The sequence below is a fragment of the Sphaeramia orbicularis genome, chromosome 17, assembly GCF_902148855.1.
Source record: "Sphaeramia orbicularis chromosome 17, fSphaOr1.1, whole genome shotgun sequence".
NCBI lineage: Eukaryota > Metazoa > Chordata > Actinopteri > Kurtiformes > Apogonidae > Sphaeramia > Sphaeramia orbicularis.
Genome location: NC_043973.1, coordinates 761,316 through 780,357, shown reverse-complemented (window position 1 = coordinate 780,357; position 19,042 = coordinate 761,316). Strand labels below are relative to the sequence as shown.

The 19,042-nt window shown below is 37.0% G+C and overlaps 2 protein-coding genes across 2 annotated transcripts in view; one reads left to right on the top strand and one right to left on the bottom strand.

The window, feature by feature from the left end:
• The window catches only part of LOC115437017 (E3 ubiquitin-protein ligase TRIM39-like), a 760,370-nt gene that overhangs the window by 111,570 nt on the left and 629,758 nt on the right, over window positions 1-19,042 (bottom strand). The window lies entirely within an intron of this gene.
• LOC115437010 (kinesin-1 heavy chain-like) overlaps window positions 1-19,042 on the top strand; it is a 54,556-nt gene that overhangs the window by 9,852 nt on the left and 25,662 nt on the right. The window contains 11 exon segments of the mRNA XM_030160065.1: window positions 2,997-3,084; window positions 6,031-6,104; window positions 6,186-6,290; window positions 7,920-7,968; window positions 8,992-9,014; window positions 9,016-9,048; window positions 9,132-9,187; window positions 9,189-9,234; window positions 9,345-9,449; window positions 9,551-9,625; window positions 9,628-9,657. Coding sequence (XP_030015925.1) covers window positions 2,997-3,084; window positions 6,031-6,104; window positions 6,186-6,290; window positions 7,920-7,968; window positions 8,992-9,014; window positions 9,016-9,048; window positions 9,132-9,187; window positions 9,189-9,234; window positions 9,345-9,449; window positions 9,551-9,625; window positions 9,628-9,657 — 684 coding nt within the window.

Here is a 19,042-nt window from a genome sequence, read left to right as displayed (position 1 = left end):
TGCGTCGAGATTTTTTCAGTTGAGTTCAAATGTGAGGGCAGAAGTTGATCTAAAACACTGGCATGATGACTTGGAAAGGTTAATTAGAACCAGCACAGGTGTTTGTGGTATGTTAGGTTACCTCTGGTTTACGTCCTGGAACTGATCTTTATAGGTTTATCTCAAGGGCTGGACTAGTTCCACTCTTTTGGTGACGATGCCAATATTTGGGATTAGGGATGTAACGATTACCGGTAAAATGAAAAACCACGGTAAAATTCTGGACGGTTAGTATTAGCGTTTAAATTCTAATTATCATGATAACCGTGTTGGATTACCGCACTTTCAACACAAACTTGATCTGGAAAATGGTCAAGCAGTGGCTATAAGGTGCCATCTTTAATGCACATTTTTGTATGTTTGATGTTTACATGGTAATATTTGAATGTTTCTACCAACAGAAAGTACATTGTGCGTATTATTTTATTTGGTTTTTTTTTGTTTGTTTGTTTTTTTCAAAATACAACTTGTTTAAATTATTTCAGGTTGTGTATAGGACAAGACCTTTTTGAACATTTCAAGCACATTTCAACAATACTGTGATGATAATGATAACTGTGATAATTTTGGTCACAATAACCGTGATATGAAATTTTCACATCGTTACATCCCTATTTGGGATCAGTTGATGTATTGACTCATGTTGACATTTTACATTTTTACAGTGAACTTTATGAACCGCAGTGAGTCTGACATCAATGCAACATCACATATTATTTGTAACTATAAATAGAAAACCATTTATGTCTGCTGGTAAAATCAGGTCAGTGATAGTGTCTAAGTCAGGTTTTATTTGTCTGTTCTCTTATGCACTTTTAGAGCTCGTCACCTCTTACTTGGTCTTAATATGACCGTCTGCTTTGTGTTGTTTGGGAATATAAAAAACTTCTCAGCAAGAATTACACTTTTACTGTAAATTGTCTCCTTAATTACTAATAATCTGTACATGCGCCAACATTAAAAAATCAGCAAAATCTATGATGCATATTAATATGTTTACGTCATTGAATAAAATAACAGAGTATAACTTTGTAAGATATCAATTAATCCCATTTTTGCTCTGTGGAAATCATGAAAAATGCCTCTGTCACAAAATCAAGATTATTCTTCTGGAGACAGTTCCTGATACAAAATACAAAATTTCCAAATCTCACTTGTTTTCTTTGTAACATATTAACTGTGTTTCTCCACTCATATATAGCATATAGTTTTAGTGAAGAAAGAGCATTCTCCAATCATGTTTTGAAAAAGAAAACAATTAAAATCATTCATAACATTGAAAAAAAAAAAATATCAAGATTAAAGTTTTTATCCATATTGCCAGTTCTGCGTCAGAGCTATTTTGTGTATTCAATTAATTACAATTATTTAGTCAGCCTTATAAGAAATCCTGCTGGAGATCCCTGTACTTCTAGTTTTGAGGTAGTTTTGAAAAGTCTTCATTGTACTGGAGTTGGTATTGTTATAAATTTCCAAATCAAGATTATGATTTTTACTGTAAATATATACAGGTATATATCCAAACAAGTGCTCTCAGTTGTCTTGATTAATTGTAATCAGTATTGGTATTAGCACATACTTTCTGCTGTTTCTAGCAAATGCAACACAATCAATCAAACTTTATTCATACAGCACCAAATCATAGAATAGAACAGAAAAGAATAAATTTTTTTGTCATATGCACAGAGAACCAGATTGTTACATCGTACAGTGAAATCCTTACTTTGCAGGTACCCCTTCACTGAGCATCTGTGGAGTTTCCCTTTGTGGGACAAATAAAGGCATATCTCATCTTATCATCTACAATCTAAGCCAGGGCTGTCACACTCATTTTAGTTCAGAGGCCACATTCAACTAAATTTGATCTGAAGTGGGTCGGACCAGTAAAATAATAATATATAAATAATGTCAACACCAAACTTTTCTCTATGTTCAAGAGTGAAAAAAGTAAATTTACATTAGGAAAAGGTTTACATCTACAAACTATCCTTCCAAACAATGTGAATAACATGAACAAACTGAAAAAATAAGTGTAATTTTAACAATATTCAGCCTCAGTTTATCATTTACACATGTACATTATAACTGACAGATAAGTGCATCTACAAACACACAAAACATTTAGTAACAGGCGGAATATTGTTAAAATTGTGCTTACTTTTCTTAAGACATTTCAGGTTGTTCATATTTGTTCAGGTTATTCACATTTTTTGCAAAGTTATACTTTGTTGTAGTGTAAATACATGAAAATATTTACCTTTACAAAGAGAAAAATTTGGAGTTGTTATTATTTATATGTTGTTATGACAGTATTTTACTGGTCTGACCAACTTGAGATTGAATTGGTCTGAATGTGGAAGCTGAACTAAAAGAATTGTTAATATCTTCAGTGTAATTTTTGCATTTCACAGATTCATCCCAAGGGCCGGACTGGGACTAGGCCGCATGTTTGACACCTGTGATCTTAGCAAAAGAACTGTAACAGTTTAACTTTACATAAGGAGCCTCTATAAATATAACTAAGCATATCTAACAAACTGTAACAAGTCTAGAAAAAAATCTAAAAAGGGAGTCTAGATAGATATAAATAAGCATATCTAAAGAACTAAGCAAAACATAACATAAAATAAGTAACCAAAATACCTAGTTAATGTTTTCATCTTTGGGACAACTTGTAACTTCTTTAACTACTCAAGTCAGGGCCAAATGCTTGTTGAAATGTTGTTTGTGTCCTTCCCTCAGTTTCTACCAGAGCTCTGGTTGTACATTATTACATTTGTCTACTGTGGTTTTGGCTCAACACTTAGTTTGAAAAGTGCCAAATGCTCGCTGTTAAACACCACAGGTTAAATCACTTAACCTGCTGCTAAAAGGCTGCAATTAGTTATTATTAACATGAAAATGGCCTTTGTTTTGGTTTGTAGCTGCTGTTTAACTCTTCTTCTCTTTTGTTCCAGGGCAAACCGTACATGTTTGACAGAGTGTTTCAGTCAAGTACTACACAGGAACAAGTGTACAACGCATGTGCCCAGAAGATTGTAAAAGGTGAGTGCTCATATTTGGTACCAGCACGGCTACATCTACATTAATGCGTTCTACTAAAGAAAAAAACAAAAACGTATGTCATAATCTCCAGCCATGTTAGCGTTTTGCAAGGTTACAGGATAGTCTTTGTAACACATGATCAGGGAGCTAATAACATAACTGGAAACATTGATTAGTGTAGTGCTTGATTAATGTAGGGATTGAATCACCAGGAATTCAGTGTTCATGTTGAATTAACAACTGGTAGTTCAATGCAAGCACTTGATTTCTTGACATGAAACGATTCCTATGGAAGTAAATCTGTCTCATCAGATTTTGAATTATAAAAGACACTGAATTTCTAGCACTGAATTTTTTTGCACTGAAATTAAGTATCTGAATTTTTTCAGCGTCACATGACCAACCTTTTTTTCCTTTTTTTAACTTGTCTTGTCCAGCATCCTAACAGCAGAATGGTAGTTTGGCTCCTTTTGGTGCTGAACACATTTGCTTTGCCAAGGGTAACTTCATAAAGTATATGAAGCTCCCCTTGATATTCTGCTGTCTTTATTATGAGTTTTGTGGAACCACATTTTGATGCCAGACCTGACATGGGGGGGGGGGGGGGTGATGAAGGGGAGAGAGCAAGAGAGAAGAAGATGGTGAAGACCCTCACAAGAAAGTATCAACAATACAAACAGTAACAACCATGGAGATAATTATAATGGAAACAATAACTACAACCACAACTGAGTAAACTGGGCAGAAGAGAGAGAAAAACAAAACTACAATAAAATGAAATAAACTATGTAAGACCTATTAAATGATGAATATAACAAAAGAAAGCATGAACAGAATGTCATACACCATGTCCGCCAAAATTTGGGCGGGCGTCACATGACCAGTCTAACGTAACTTGATTGGCGTGTGGGCGGTTCGACTTGAGATAGAATCATTGCTTATCCTTGGTGTCCCGGATGTGTGATCTGAATTTTTTGCTTCTGAATTTCCGCTTCTGAATTTTTTTTATTCTAAATTTATGAACATAGTAAAATTCAGAGACAAGAAATTCAGATACTTAATTTCAGTGCAAAAAAAATTCAGTTTTAGAAATTCAGTGGCTTTTATAATTCAAAATCTGATGAGACAGATTTACTTCCATAGATTCCAAGTCATAGGACACAGGATATTTTTAGGTATTTATTCAAATGCAGATATTGTGGAAGTTCATTTTTGTTTTTTGATTTTCTTTATTGTTTATATTTTCTTTTTTATTATTTAACACTCTTTTATTAAATAATGTTAATTCCTTTGTTGGGATTGAACTAAAATAATGTTCTGATGTTAGTTGTGAACTAATAGAATAAGAACATTTGAACAGGATCTGAAACTGTAATGTCTGGAAAACAGAATTTCAGTTTGAACACAGGAACATTTTGTGGTATAGCATTAGATCCTGTTCTGATCAAATAAAATGTGTTTAGTATTTTTGCAGATTTCTGCTGTAATTCAGTTCTTCAAGAAAATAATCATTTTAAAAAAAGAAACAAACAAAAAATTGCCTTTTTAACAGTATCATGATATATTGCGATATATTGTATTGTGACCCTAGTATTGTGATTTGTATTGTATCGCCAGATTCTTGCCAATACACAGCCCTACTGACTAGATGCAAAAATACTGATAACGAAGCACTTACTTCATACTGATAATGGGGTCCATCTGATACTGATCCAAACAGTGGTACTGGTTACATCTCAATCAATCAGTCGAAGTTTATTTATATATCAATTTACAACAACATAAAGAAGACCAAAGTGCTGTACATCTAAAAGCATGATTATATTATAAGATAACAGTTTAATCAAATACTATAAAAATGCATAAAACATCTCTCGTAAATGGCTTCAACTTGATCCACCGGTGCTGGAGGACTGGTTTAAAATTGTTGATGAAATTCACAAAATGGAGAGATGAACATTTATGCTGAGGCTGCAAACTGAACTTTACATGATAAGGTGGAGCAAATGTAGTTTCCTTAAAAACAGTTAATGTGTGGTTTGTCTCTGCTGCTGCTCTAAAAATTTAATTGTGTAACTTGATTGCTATATTTTATAAATGTATCCTAATTATCTTTTCTATGAGATGGTAACTATCATCTATTGGCGATTGTTGTTTTTTGTTATGTTCTATATGACAAAATGATAAATAAATAATAAAAACTAAGTGTAAAAAAACAAAAACAAAAAACAACGTAAAACAATAAGACACAATACACAGTGGGAAAAAAAAGACCACAGATTTAAAACTGAAGACTAGGGCTGTGTATTGGCAAGAATCTGGCGATACGATACAAAATCACAATACTAGGATTGCGATATGATATATCATGATATATCATGATACTGTTAAAAGGCAATTTTTAATTGGTTTTGTTTGTTTTTTTTTAAAGATTATTTCCTGGAAGAATTGAATTACAACAGAAATATGCACAAATACTGAACACATTTTTTCTTTGTTTAGAACACGATCTAATGTTAGATCACAAAATATTCCTGTGTTAAAACTTAAATTATGTTTTACAGACATTACAGTTTAAGATCCTGCTCAAATGTTCATATTCTATTAGTTCAGAACTAATGTCACAACATCAAATATAGACAGAAAAGAAAAACAAAAAACAAAAATGAACCTCCACAACATCTGCATTTGAATAAATACCTAAAAATATCGATACAGTATTGTGAAATGAAATATTGTGATATATTGCAGAACCAATATTTTCTAACAGCCCTACTGAAGACCTACATCTACATGCACATACTATGTCATGTCTTGTGAAATTCCACAAAGTGGGCAGAAAAAGTACTTGTTAATATCTGTAATTAACAGATGTCATTCCTCAGTCTTCTGAAGTCAGTTTGGTGCATCCAAAGTTGGAATAAATTGCATGTTTTTGTCTTTCAGATGTTTTGGAGGGATACAATGGAACAATTTTTGCATATGGGCAGACCTCATCCGGCAAAACACACACCATGGAGGTAAATATGACCTCTAAGACCAGCCTGTGACTATTTCCACATGAAACACTCTCATTCATATCTGGGTTTATGTGCCACCAGGGGAACCTCCACGACACAGACGCGATGGGCATCATCCCCAGGATAGTGCAAGACATCTTCAACTACATATACTCTATGGACGAAAACCTGGAGTTTCATATCAAAGTAAGTAGGAGTAGGAACTATTTACTAAATTGTTTGGTTGACTTTCTTTATAAAAATGCTGATATTTGTGGATGTGACTGTAAACGCTAGTGATCAGTCGCTTACTTCCTGTTTTACACTTTATGTTTTTTGCAAAGACCGTATTATTAAAAGAAGAGGCAGATATCGTTAGCCTCATAATATAAGACCTAACTCATCCACAATGGACAAAGTATGTGGACACATTGAATCCAGGTGTTTCTTTTCTAACAGGGGTCTGGGATCCAAAACAATAATGACTAATGTCAGAACAGAATTTTAGATTATGGGATAAATATCAGTGCATTGGTTAGTTTGGTTTAATTGTTATCTTTGTTTCCAAAATGGCTCAGATGGTTTGGACTGAATTTATATAAACATTTATTTTATTTTATTTTTTTTAATCCATGACTCTGATTTTAAATGTTCTCCCTCTAAATGTCTCTAATATTTTTCCTGCTCTGACTGTAATCTATTATAATCTATCTAATCGAACCATTTACTTTCATCACATCTGAGGAAGAAAAATCTACCATTAAACTTCAGTGAAATATTGATGTTTATCAACTATATGGACATAAATATGTGGACACATCATGTCTACAGCTGTACAATGCCCTGTTCATTCATGTCTTGTTAAATTGGATGGATGGATAGATAGATAGATAGATAGATAGATAGATAGATAGATAGATAGATAGATAGATAGATAGATAGATAGATAGATAGATAGATAGATAGATAGATAGATAGATAGATAGATAGATAGATAGATAGATAGATAGATAGATAGATACTTTATAAATCCTTTCCTTACTGACTTTATAAAAAGTAGTGTTTTCTGTTAGGGCTGCGTATCGGCAAGAATCTGGCGATACGATACAAATCACAATACTAGGATCACAATACGATATATCACGATATATCATGATAAAATGATTATTTCCTTGAAAAATGTAATTACACCAGAAATCTGCACAAATACTAAACACATTTTGATTTGATCCCAACAGGATCTAATGTGATTTTACAAAATGTTCCTGTGTTAAAACCTAAATTCTGTTTTACAGACATTACAGTTTCAGATCCTGTTCAAATGTTCATATTCTATTAGTTCACAACTAACATCAGAACATTATTTGTGTGCGATCCCAACAAAGGAATGAACTCTGCCTTTCAGATGGTAAAAAGTGGCTTTTGGGATGATTCAAATAACCATTATTTAATAAAGAGTGTTAAATAATAATAAAGAAAATATAAAACAATAAAGAAAAACAAAAATGAACATCCGCCATACCTGCATTTGAATAAATACCTAAAAATATCGTTACAGTACTTTTTAATATCAATACAGTATTGTGAAATGACAATATCACGATATATTGCAGAACCGATATTTCTAACACCCCTATTTTCTGTCAGAATTAACATGACCAAAACTGGCCCTAACCTTAAGTCAGTTATTTAATGTATTACTATCTAACTTTTCCTCTGTTGTAGGAACCCTTTGAGTGGTTACTCTGTACTGTTTGTGGTTTATATAGACACATATAGACGCCTCAGCTCTCTACAGGTTCTCTGAGCTAATGTGTCCTTTCCATTTGTTCACAGGTTTCATATTTTGAAATTTACTTAGACAAGATTCGGGACCTTTTGGATGGTAAGTGGCTGTTGTGGAGGTGTGAACAGTGTGTCTGTCATCACTTCTAATTGTACCAAACCGTGTTGGCAGACGTACTAAAATGACCTGCTAAAAAGCCTGCGAAACATCAAGAAAATTAATGAGTGACATTAAGAGGAGGGTTTTCACTTAATGCACTGCTTTTATGAGTGGGCGGCTGTCAGCTGGGAGTGGATGTGGGATACAGAAATAAAACACACTTATATGTAAAAAATGTCCAGTTTTAACAGGAATGAATACAATTAATTAACTTCAAATTGGTAAAATGAGAGTTTGTCATCCGCTATAACTCATGCTAACTGGCTAACACTTATTCTGATCATTTCTCTTTCTTGTTTCTTAAAATCTGTTTCCCAAACATATAGTTGGGTTTCTGAATGGGTTACAGAGCTGTTTTTATTTGATCTTTGGTAGAGAAAAATGTGTACTAATATGATATGTGAAGTGTATTTCCTAATTCAAACAGAAAAATGTGAACCCTGGAAGAACTTAGAAATGTTGACCTCAACTAAAATCTCATGAAAAATGACACAAAAGATGCAACAAGAGAAAATTATGTAAAGCTGAAATATGACAAAACATGGTGTAAAAGATGCAACACAAACGATTATACATAGAAAGACGGCAAGTCAAAAACAATGCAAGATGCAACAAGATGGAAAATACGAGGTAAAGTTACAGGAGGATTAATAAAAGGAAAAGTGCATAGAAGGTGGAACAAGACAACGGATATAAAAGATGTACTAAGATGAAACATTGTAAAGAAATAATGACTTAAAAAATGCAACAAAAGTAACATGGAAAAAAAAAAAAACCTTGAGACTGTGTTTGACTTTGAAATGTCATTGTATGTGTAGATAGATGCCAGTCATAGACAAGTTTGGGGTCAGGAAATGTTTCTTTGTTGGTCTACAAGTTGAAAAAAGTTTGGGAACCACAACTTTAAATATGTTAAAAGTAATGCAAAGTAGATTTTCACATATTTCTTTCCTCCCATTTCAGTGTCAAAGACCAATTTGTCAGTGGCACGAAGACAAAAACAGAGTACCCTATGTAAAGGTGAGACCTGACATTTATTTCCATATGCAGGAAGGAGGTGGTGAAACCGTTTGTAACCCAACGGTGTGCCTGTGTTGTTTAAGGGCTGCACTGAGAGGTTCGTCTGCAGCCCTGATGAAGTCATGGACACATTGATTGAGGCAATCCAACAGACATGTAGCAGTTACAGTAAGATACGACCCCATGGTTTATTCCAAACATCATTATGAAATCCCCACATAGCCCTTTTTCTTCGCTGCTTATATTTACGAACCCTGTGTCATGTTTTTCTCTCTCGCAGACATGAACGAACACAGCTCCAGAGTCACAGTATCTCCTGATTACGTCAAACGGAGAACACTCAGACAGAACAGAAGCTCAGCGGCAAACTTTACCTGGTAGATTTGGCCGGAAGTGAAAAGGTACAAGAATCAAAGTTGAAACGGTTTTGGTCCTTGTCTTGGAATAATTCTGTGTTGACGTTTGAAGACTTGGCTGAGGTTGCGGCGTTTGTGGTTTTCAGGTCAGTAAAACAGGAGCAGAAGGAGCCGTTCTGGATGAAGCCAAGAACATCAACAAGTCCTCTGTCGTCCCTGGGAAAACGGCATCTCTGCTTTGGCCGAAGGAACGGTGAGTAATTCTGCATCAGCTCTACATACCACACTCCCATTTGGCAGCAGGAAAATATTAAGGACACTTATTATTTTCAAAATTCACCCCTTAGTCCAATACACTTGGACATCGTTATCCTTCTCCTCGTCATTATTACTGATGGCAGGGTGGGTTTCCATGACAACAGTCTCCCTCCATAAAACATCCTAGCAGACACTTACTAAAAACTGTAACGCATGCAATAAAACTGTTACAAGGTCATAAACTGATAAAAATCACTCATATTCACTATTTATAGCTTCAAAATGGTCGGTAAATGGGTTAAAATTCTCTGAATCACTGCGTAGTGTTATAAAGCTATAGAAAATGCACTAAGTATGGATTGTAGATGCATTGGGTATATGTCCAAAATGGACATACCAAATTAACTCTAATTTTTAAATGAACAGGGTGTATTTCATGCTGTAATTTCACTCATTTCACTAAATCCTTCATAAACATCACATATACTATCACTCCCAAATGGGCCCCATATAGAGGGTATGCACATACGTCACTCCCCCCCAGGCCACGCCCCTCCAAGTCAGCTGACTGTCTTAAACCAACCTGCTCAACATGACGGAGTATAGCAGTAAACACAGCCAGAGAAAAGGATCATGGGAAATCTGAAAATAAATGAAGGACAGTTGGACTGGACATGGATCTGTACGAGCTACCAAAGAACAAGTGGTCCATGAACACTGACATGTGGACTCAAATGGAGGATCCAGACCTGATCCAGGGGGGAGGGGACCAGCGCTATTTGGACCTGAAACAAATACATGGATTCAGACTGACAACCAGGGTCCAAAACTAGGGCCCAGAACCAGCTGATCCAAAGGCTCCAAAACTAGGTCCCAGAACCAGCTGATCCAAAGGCTCCAAAACTAGGACCCAGAACCAGCTGATCCAAAGGCTCCAAAACTAGGGCCCAGAACCAGCTGATCCAAAGGCTCCAAAACTAGGGCCCAGAACCAGCTGATCCAAAGGCTCCAAAACTAGGTCCCAGAACCAGCTGATCCAAAGGCTCCAAAACTAGGACCCAGAACCAGCTGATCCAAAGGCTCCAAAACTAGGGCCCAGAACCAGCTGATCCAAAGGCTCCAAAACTAGGGCCCAGAACCAGCTGATCTAAAGGCTCCAAAACTAGGGCCCAGAACCAGCTGATCTAAAGGCTCCAAAACTAGGACCCAGAACCAGCTGATCCATAGGCTCCAAAACTAGGGCCCAGAACCAGCTGATCAAAGGCTCCAAAACTAGGGCCCAGAACCAGCTGATCCAAAGGCTCAAAACTAGGGCCCAGAACCAGCTGATCAAAGGCTCCAAAACTAGGGCCCAGAACCAGCTGATCCAAAGGCTCCAAAACTAGGACCCAGAACCAGCTGATCCAAAGGCTCCAAAACTAGGACCCAGAACCAGCTGATCCAAAGGCTCCAAAACTAGGGCCCAGAACCAGCTGATCCAAAGGCTCCAAAACTAGGGACCCAGAACCAGCTGATCCAAAGGCTCCAAAACTAGGACCCAGAACCAGCTGATCCAAAGGCTCCAAAACTAGGACCCAGAACCGCTGATCCAAAGGCTCCAAACTAGGGCCCAGAACCAGCTGATCCAAAGGCTCCAAAACTAGGGCCCAGAACCAGCTGATCCAAAGGCTCCAAAACTAGGCCCAGAACCAGCTGATCTAAAGGCTCCAAAACTAGGGCCCAGAACCAGCTGATCCAAAGCTCCAAAACTAGGGCCCAGAACCAGCTGATCCAAAGGCTCCAAAACTAGGCCCAGAACCAGCTGATCCAAAGGCTCCAAAACAAGGCCCAGAACCAGCTGATCCAAAGGCTCCAAAACTAGGGCCCAGAACCAGCTGATCCAAAGGCTCCAAAACTAGGGCCCAGAACCAGCTGATCCAAAGGCTCCAAAACTAGGGCCCAGAACCAGCTGATCCAAAGGCTCCAAAACTAGGGCCCAGAACCAGCTGATCCAAAGGCTCCAAAACTAGGGCCCAGAACCAGCTGATCCAAAGGCTCCAAAACTAGGGCCCAGAACCAGCTGATCCAAAGGCTCCAAAACTAGGGCCCAGAACCAGCTGATCCAAAGGCTCCAAAACTAGGGCCCAGAACCAGCTGATCCAAAGGCTCCAAAACTAGGGCCCAGAACCAGCTGATCCAAAGGCTCCAAAACTAGGGCCCAGAACCAGCTGATCCAAAGGTCATTTCCAGTAGTTGGACTGACCCCAGTGAATATATGCATGATCTACTGGGACTGAGCAGATTTACTGAGTCTAGTTCAGATCCAGTCCTTTATCCAACACAGATACTACTGCTGTGGACCAGCAGGCACCACTGGATTCTGGGAAATTAGCAGATTTACACCACCTGGTTTAAATTATGGCATTATTCTGGTAATATTATGGCTTTATTGTTGGAATATGACGACTTTAATCTCATAAACGTATGACATTTTTGTTAAATTATGAGTTTTTTTCTATAATGACGACTTTATTCTCATAACATTGATTCTTTTTGTATTTGACTTTATTCTCATAAAATTACAGGTTTTATATCCATATTTCATGACTTTATTCTGGTAGTGCCCAGTGTTTTTCTTTTCTTCTGTGGTCCTAATACTCTGTCGTGGCTTTATTCTCCAGTTCCTCCGTATTTGTAAAACTAGGTTGGCCTCAGTTTCAGTTAGTTTACTAATCATGTAGGAGCACAAGGTTCACAATCACAAAATGAAGACAAAAACCAGGAAAGATCTGATCATGAAACCAAGAGCTGCACTAAGAAGGACCGTTAGCCAAAACAATAGGTCATTTCAGGTCTGATTGGACCCAAAAATACAGTATGAATGAATGTTAGCTGACACCAAACAGGATCCACAGATCTAGGTTTGGTTTCCTGGATTTGTGGATCCATCTCCTTCTCTTTTCTTTGTCTTTGGGTGTCTGTAAAACGATAGCTCCCACTGCTTTAAGAACCTGTTCATACATCAGGTCTCACAACAGGTCTTCCCCATGTTTATTAAATATTGTTCTTCAGTTTAGACAGGATTGAAGCCAACGCTGTCACTCAGTGCCACTCAGTGGGCGGAACCGCGGGTGACTTCCGCTACGCGGTGACATCACGTGCATACCCTCTATTTGATGTGTTGAAAATGACAAGAAATGGTCACTTGCCGAATAAAGGGTTAATACAGAGTTTCTATAGGTTTGTAAGACTGAGATCCGTTCACTTGAATGTTGGCTTGACAAGTCACTGAAAATGTTTGCTTATGAACTGTAGTTGATTGTATAAGTTGTGTCAAAGTTGCAGTGTATGATGGTTCCTTGGCATCAGTGGGGAAAATGTCCATTGTACATTCCAGCATATTTGTAATTCATGTGGTCAGAGTGGAAGCAGGAATTCAACACGCTTCTCTGGACTCTGTTTCAGGCTGTAGGAAGTGCAGTCACTGGTGGGAGGGTGCGGCTGCTCGTAGGTGTTTTCCAGACATGTACAGGGGAAAAGATACGTGATGGACAGCCAAAAGTACTGATTATTGTTTGATTGTGACTCCACTGGACACAGACGATTGGAAAAGGGTCGTCACAGAGGCGTGAAACTACCCCAGGTTCATCTGTTTTCATATTTAGTTCATTGATTTGGACTGAGAGGAGGTAGATTGCTGTATTTTCAAGTTCTTTTCCCCTGTTTTTTGCACCCTTTAGACTAATTTTTCAGTGTGATTTTAAAACAAAGTTATTTCCATCTTGCTTAAAGAAAACTGTAAAATGAAACCAAACAGTGCAGCCTGTTCAGATTTTTTGGGGGCACAGAAAGCCAGGGTGTCGTGTTAGTGATGTGTGAGCTGACACAGCAGCTACAGTGGTGTGCAAAAATATTAGAACAACTTGTCAAATCTGAAGAAACTGGTGGTTTATTGTTCCCATAGCCTGAATTTCACGTTTTTGCCAATGCAAAGGTAAAGGCAAAGGTACTGAGAATATTTCACCTACAATTTGTCAGTCAAGTCCTTTTTTTTTTTTTACATTTTACTTTAATATTTAGTGTGGCCCCCCCATGGCAACAATCACAGTAGCGTATCTTTCTGGCATTTCTTTGTGTTGATGTGTTTTTCTGAGAGTTTCAACCCCAGTGACATTCCACACTCTCAGAAACTCATTCCACAGAGTTTCCTTAGAGTTTTCCTTAGATCAGGGGCCTCAAACATGCGGCCCGGGGGCCAAATGCAGTTCCAATCCGGCCCGTGGGATGAAATTGCAAAGTGCAAAAATTCCACAGATTCATTTTAGTTCAGGTTCCACATACAGACCAATATGATCGAAGTAAAATATCCTACAAAAAAATAATGACTCCATATTTTCTTCTCAGTTTGATGTGAAGAAAATATTACATTATGTCTATAATAATGACAACTTCAAATTTTGTCTTGTTTTAGTGAAAAAATAACATTAGATTCTGAAAATGTTTACATTTACAAACTATCCTGTAACAATAAAATGTGAATAAACTGAACAAATATGACAACCTGAAATGTCTGAAGAAAATTAAGCACAATTTGAACAATTTTCTGCCTGTTCCTCACTGTTAGTGCCTTTGTAGATCTGATCCATAATGCACATGTAGAAATAATAAGTTGAGGCAGAATATTGTAAATTGCACCCGATTTTTTTTTAATTTTTTTTCAGGTTTTTTCAGGTTATTCATATCTTTTTTGTTTGGATAGTTTTATAAAAGTAAGTATTTTCATAATTTAATGGGTTTTTTTGCACTAAAACAAAGACAAAAATCTCTCTTTGCAGTTGCCATTATTTATACGTTGCTCTGTTGTTATTTTACTGGTCCGACCCACTGGAGATCAAATCGGGTGGAATCTGAAAGAAAGGAGTTTGAGTCCCATGCCTTAGATTGTTGCCGGGGGGCACTAAATATTAGAGTAAAATGTAAAAAAAAATTAAAGCTGCAAGCAGCATTGGGCGGGACCTCGCACCGGGCGTTCCGCCTCCCCTGCGATCCGCCTCCCGTGACTGTCCACACCTCAGCTCCACTCACACCTCTGTGTCCCCATACCAGTTCCCACCCTTTAGTGTCCGTCCTCCTTACATCTGTACAGAACACCAGCGACCCTCTGCTGAAACCACCATCACCTTTAAAATGACACTTTTATTTTGGAAAACCTACTGTGTGTATGTGCATTTGTTTTGTATGTGAGAGAAAGAATCAGTTTGAAAAATGAATTGAAATTGTATGAATAATTGAGCATAAAAGTGATGATGTCTCACATTTAAGGCTTTTATTTTGGAAAAACCTATTGTGTGAGCATGTGTGTCTGTGAGAAAGAGTACTTTGAATGAAGAAACATTGTACAAAGAGTTGAGCGTTTGATCATAAAAATGAAAAGAAGTTATGTAATAGAAATTTTGTATTATTGGGTATTTGGGGTTTTATTTTGAAAAAATGTACTCCGTGTACTTTTGAATGTGTGCAAAATTTCCAGTATCCAAATACAATGCAGTAAAACCTGTTTTAAGATGGAGAAAAAAAAAAAAAAAAAGTTTGGATTGTCTGGGACTTGAACCCAGGTCCTCTTGCTCCATAGGCAGCTACATGAACCACTACACTAAGGACAGCCATAGACAGTGCCCACCAAGAAGAATTTTATAGGGACTTTGTCATTGTTAAAAGTGAAAGTAAACATAGTCTTCAAAAAATCGCCATAATTCCATACCGTAGGTCGTATCTGAAAAATTCTTTCACTTTTGGATTCTGCAGACTTGTGGGAATTGAGTGAGGTATACTTTTTATTCAAAAGTCTGGAATGACTGAGTACTAATTGCAGAAACGTAGAGTAACTTTCAAAGGCAGATTGCCAACTTCCTGTTGGAGTTAGCTCATGAGTGTCAGTGTATGATTTGTCGGGCTCAATCAGACCAACATTTTGGCATTTGTTTCATGTTTCTGTGACATTCCTACTGGCCGCTAGGGCCGATTTGTGTGTTTTTTAGTACATAGGTGGCGCTACAGAGTCCATTTTAGCATGCAAGGGGTTAATTTGATATTGTATGAAAGTGTTCACCAGTCATGACATACATGGCAAATTTGGTGAGTTTTGGAGCATGTTAAGGGGGTCAAATGGCAGTCTAAAGTGGAAAAAGTATGAAAGAAACAAATTGTTATAAATCAATAACCGTACACCCTATCTCAAAAATTTTTGGATGTGAGAGTTGTGCTGAGTCCCGTGAACGCGTAGATATGTCACATGTGGGGAAAAACTCCAAAGTGAAAAATGAGTTCCAAACATCGCAACTTTGCAGGCTTGTAAAAAAGAAACTAAGACAGTTATGGAAAAGGTGTGAAATCGTTGTATTAAGGAGGGTTCACTCTATCTTTTGGCGCTATTTAGAAGTCAATACCACAAACGGTGTCATCGGAGTTAGTTTTAGAAATTTTATTTTGAAAGGCATATTGCGAAGTTCCTGTTGCAGATAGGTCATGAGTGTCAGTGGATGATTTGTAGAGCATGATCCAACAAAAATTTTGGCACTGGTTTCATGTCTGTACGACCTTCCTACTGGCCACTAGGCAGTTGCCGTTTTTTTTCACATAGGTGGCGCTAGAGAGCCCATTTTGGCACCTATGGGGTTAATTTTTTGATTTTATCAAATTTTCGCCAGGCCTGACATGTGTGCCAAATTTGGTGAGTTTTCGTGCATGTTCAGGGGGTCAAAATCCAGGTCAAAGTGGTGTGTGAATAATAATAATATAAAACGAACGAAAAACAATAGGGCCTTGCTTGCAGGCAAGGCCTCTCACTGCGTGAGAGGGCCTTACCTTTCGGCTCGGTCCCTAAAAAAGGACTGGACTGATAAATTTTTTGGTGAAATATTTTCAGTACATTTGCCTTTGCCTTTTGCATTGGCAAAAAAGGGAAATTCAGGCTCTGGGAACAAATAAACCACCAGTTTCTTAAGATTTGACAAGTGTTCTAATATTTTTGCACACCACTGTACATGTTACTTCTAAGAGTAACAAGTTAAAAACGAGTTTCTGTAAAGGCTCTGATCTAATATGGGTAGGTGCAGCTTCAGTGTGATCAGGCAACTGAACAGTACACCGTGTCCAAGAAAACATGCAAAATACAGCCTGATGTGTAAAGGCAGTAGAATTCCATCATACTGGTGTGATTTTCATTATAAAAATCGATATCAGAAAAATAGTCTTTTACTGTCTCCTATAAGTATTTTCTACAAGGGGCTTCAAATAAATGAGTTTTGGTAAAGGAGTTTATTATGACTCAAATGACAGTGTGGTGTACAAGGTCTGACTTGAAAGTAGGGATGTAACAATATGAAAATGTCATATCATGGTTATTGTGACCAAAATTATCATGGTTATCATTATTATCATGGTATTATTGAAATTGTGCTCAAAATGTTCAAAAAGTGCTGATATACCACACTGAAATAATTTAACCAAGTTTGTATTTAAAAAAAACAAAACAAAAAGATAATTGGTACAATGTCCCTTCTGTGTCAGAAACATTCAAATATTAACCCTTAGTGGTCTGAGTCTATTTTGTCCGTTTTTCAGTCCTTCTGATTTTGCCTTTATATACTATATAAACAAATGTTTACTATACCCATGTTTGGGATCTGTTTTTTCAGCACAACTTCATCTATATCATCTGTCTATTATTTTTTCACTTTAACCTACTATAAAAACATAAAAGGCCAGAAAACACAAAAATATATAAAATTCGATTTGAAAAATGTATATAATTATTGCATAATAACACACAGATGCTTAACGAACCTTTTCAAAGACTTTAAAAGTGAATATTGGTTCCAGATATTAGGTATAGAAAACTAAAATTGTAATAAACTAAAACTATATTCAAATATTTGACATAAAAGCAGATCTTTACATAGGCGTTTTCTCCAGAAAAGTGCAGTAATCAAACACAGTTATCATGATAATTAGAATTTAAACAGTAATACTAACCGTCTGCAATTTTGCCGCGGTTTATCGTTATACCGGTAATCGTTACATCCCTACTTGAAAGTACTTTTAAAAACTTTAAACCTTCAATGTGGAATAAATGAAATTGGGAAGCAAAAAGGCAGTTGAACTGTTAAAAAAGTACTAATGTCTGGTTAATTTTTTTTTACAAATAAATAACACGTCCCTTCTTATCAGCATAAATGAGAGAAGAATGTGCGCTCCCAGGTGAAATTAATTAGATGAGCAAATGTTCCTCCTAACATGCATTCATAATGTTTGTAAATGCTCGTTAATCCCTGTAATGGGCTGACTTCTGTGTTTCCTAAGTGAAGTTACTGTCAACCATTTGCTTTCTCAAACCACAACATGAGAGGTGTGTTTTGTCCGCCGTCGTCTATTTTATTTGGATCATTATTGTGTTTGTTTGAGCCTCAGGTGAAATGTTGCTCCCCAGATGTTTTTATGTCATTTTAAGTGACTGTTGTTACTGTTAAGTACTAAACAGAGGCTGAACATGGACTGTTGAGCAGCTGCACCACCCAGAGCTCGGTGTGTCTGGAAAACCGCTCTGCTTATTACCGAACTCACAGTGAAAGGGCCTTGTCAGAATATCTAAAGGTCCTTTGTGCAGCACAAACAACTCCAGCAGATAAAACTTCCTCTGAGCAATGTTTGCTTTAGCCTCTTCGTTGGGATTTCACGGTTTTCACTTTGATCAACGATCAGTTTGTTCTTGTGTCTTATTGCGTTGTAAACAACCTGCGGCTGACGGGCCCTAATATATTTATGAAGGTCTGAAACAAATGAGCTATTGTACACAGATGAGACAGAGCACAGTGGGTTCTAAAGAAGCACAGCAGACTGGTATCCTGCTCTATCAATACTAATAACATACTGACATATCAAATGATCATTGAACTGCGGTAGCGTTTCACTGAACTCACTGAACTACACTGACAAGTGTAACTGAAGCTGTGGCTTAGTGACGACGAAGGCCCTTCACATCTATAGTTTCACAACAACAGCAGCGTGTTGAGACTATCAGTCTGTGTAGGATGTCACTGTCAAACATTGTATTGATCAGATTATTATGATCAGTTTACAGGGTTTCTCCGGGTCATTAAACAGTCAACTCTGTTTATTAGAGATGAATGTAAAAAAGAACTGTTGGTAGAATTAAGTGATGATACATGGTTTGAAATATGTGAAACTCAAGTGACTACATCTAATTCCAGAAATTGGAAAATATTTTGTTGGAAAAACATGAGATTTTTTCATAACACCAAAGCTCCAAAAGGCTTCACTGTCATTACCTCAGCCCTGTTGGAGGCTGTGCGGTGAGCAGGATGTGGGTCATGCTCATGTTT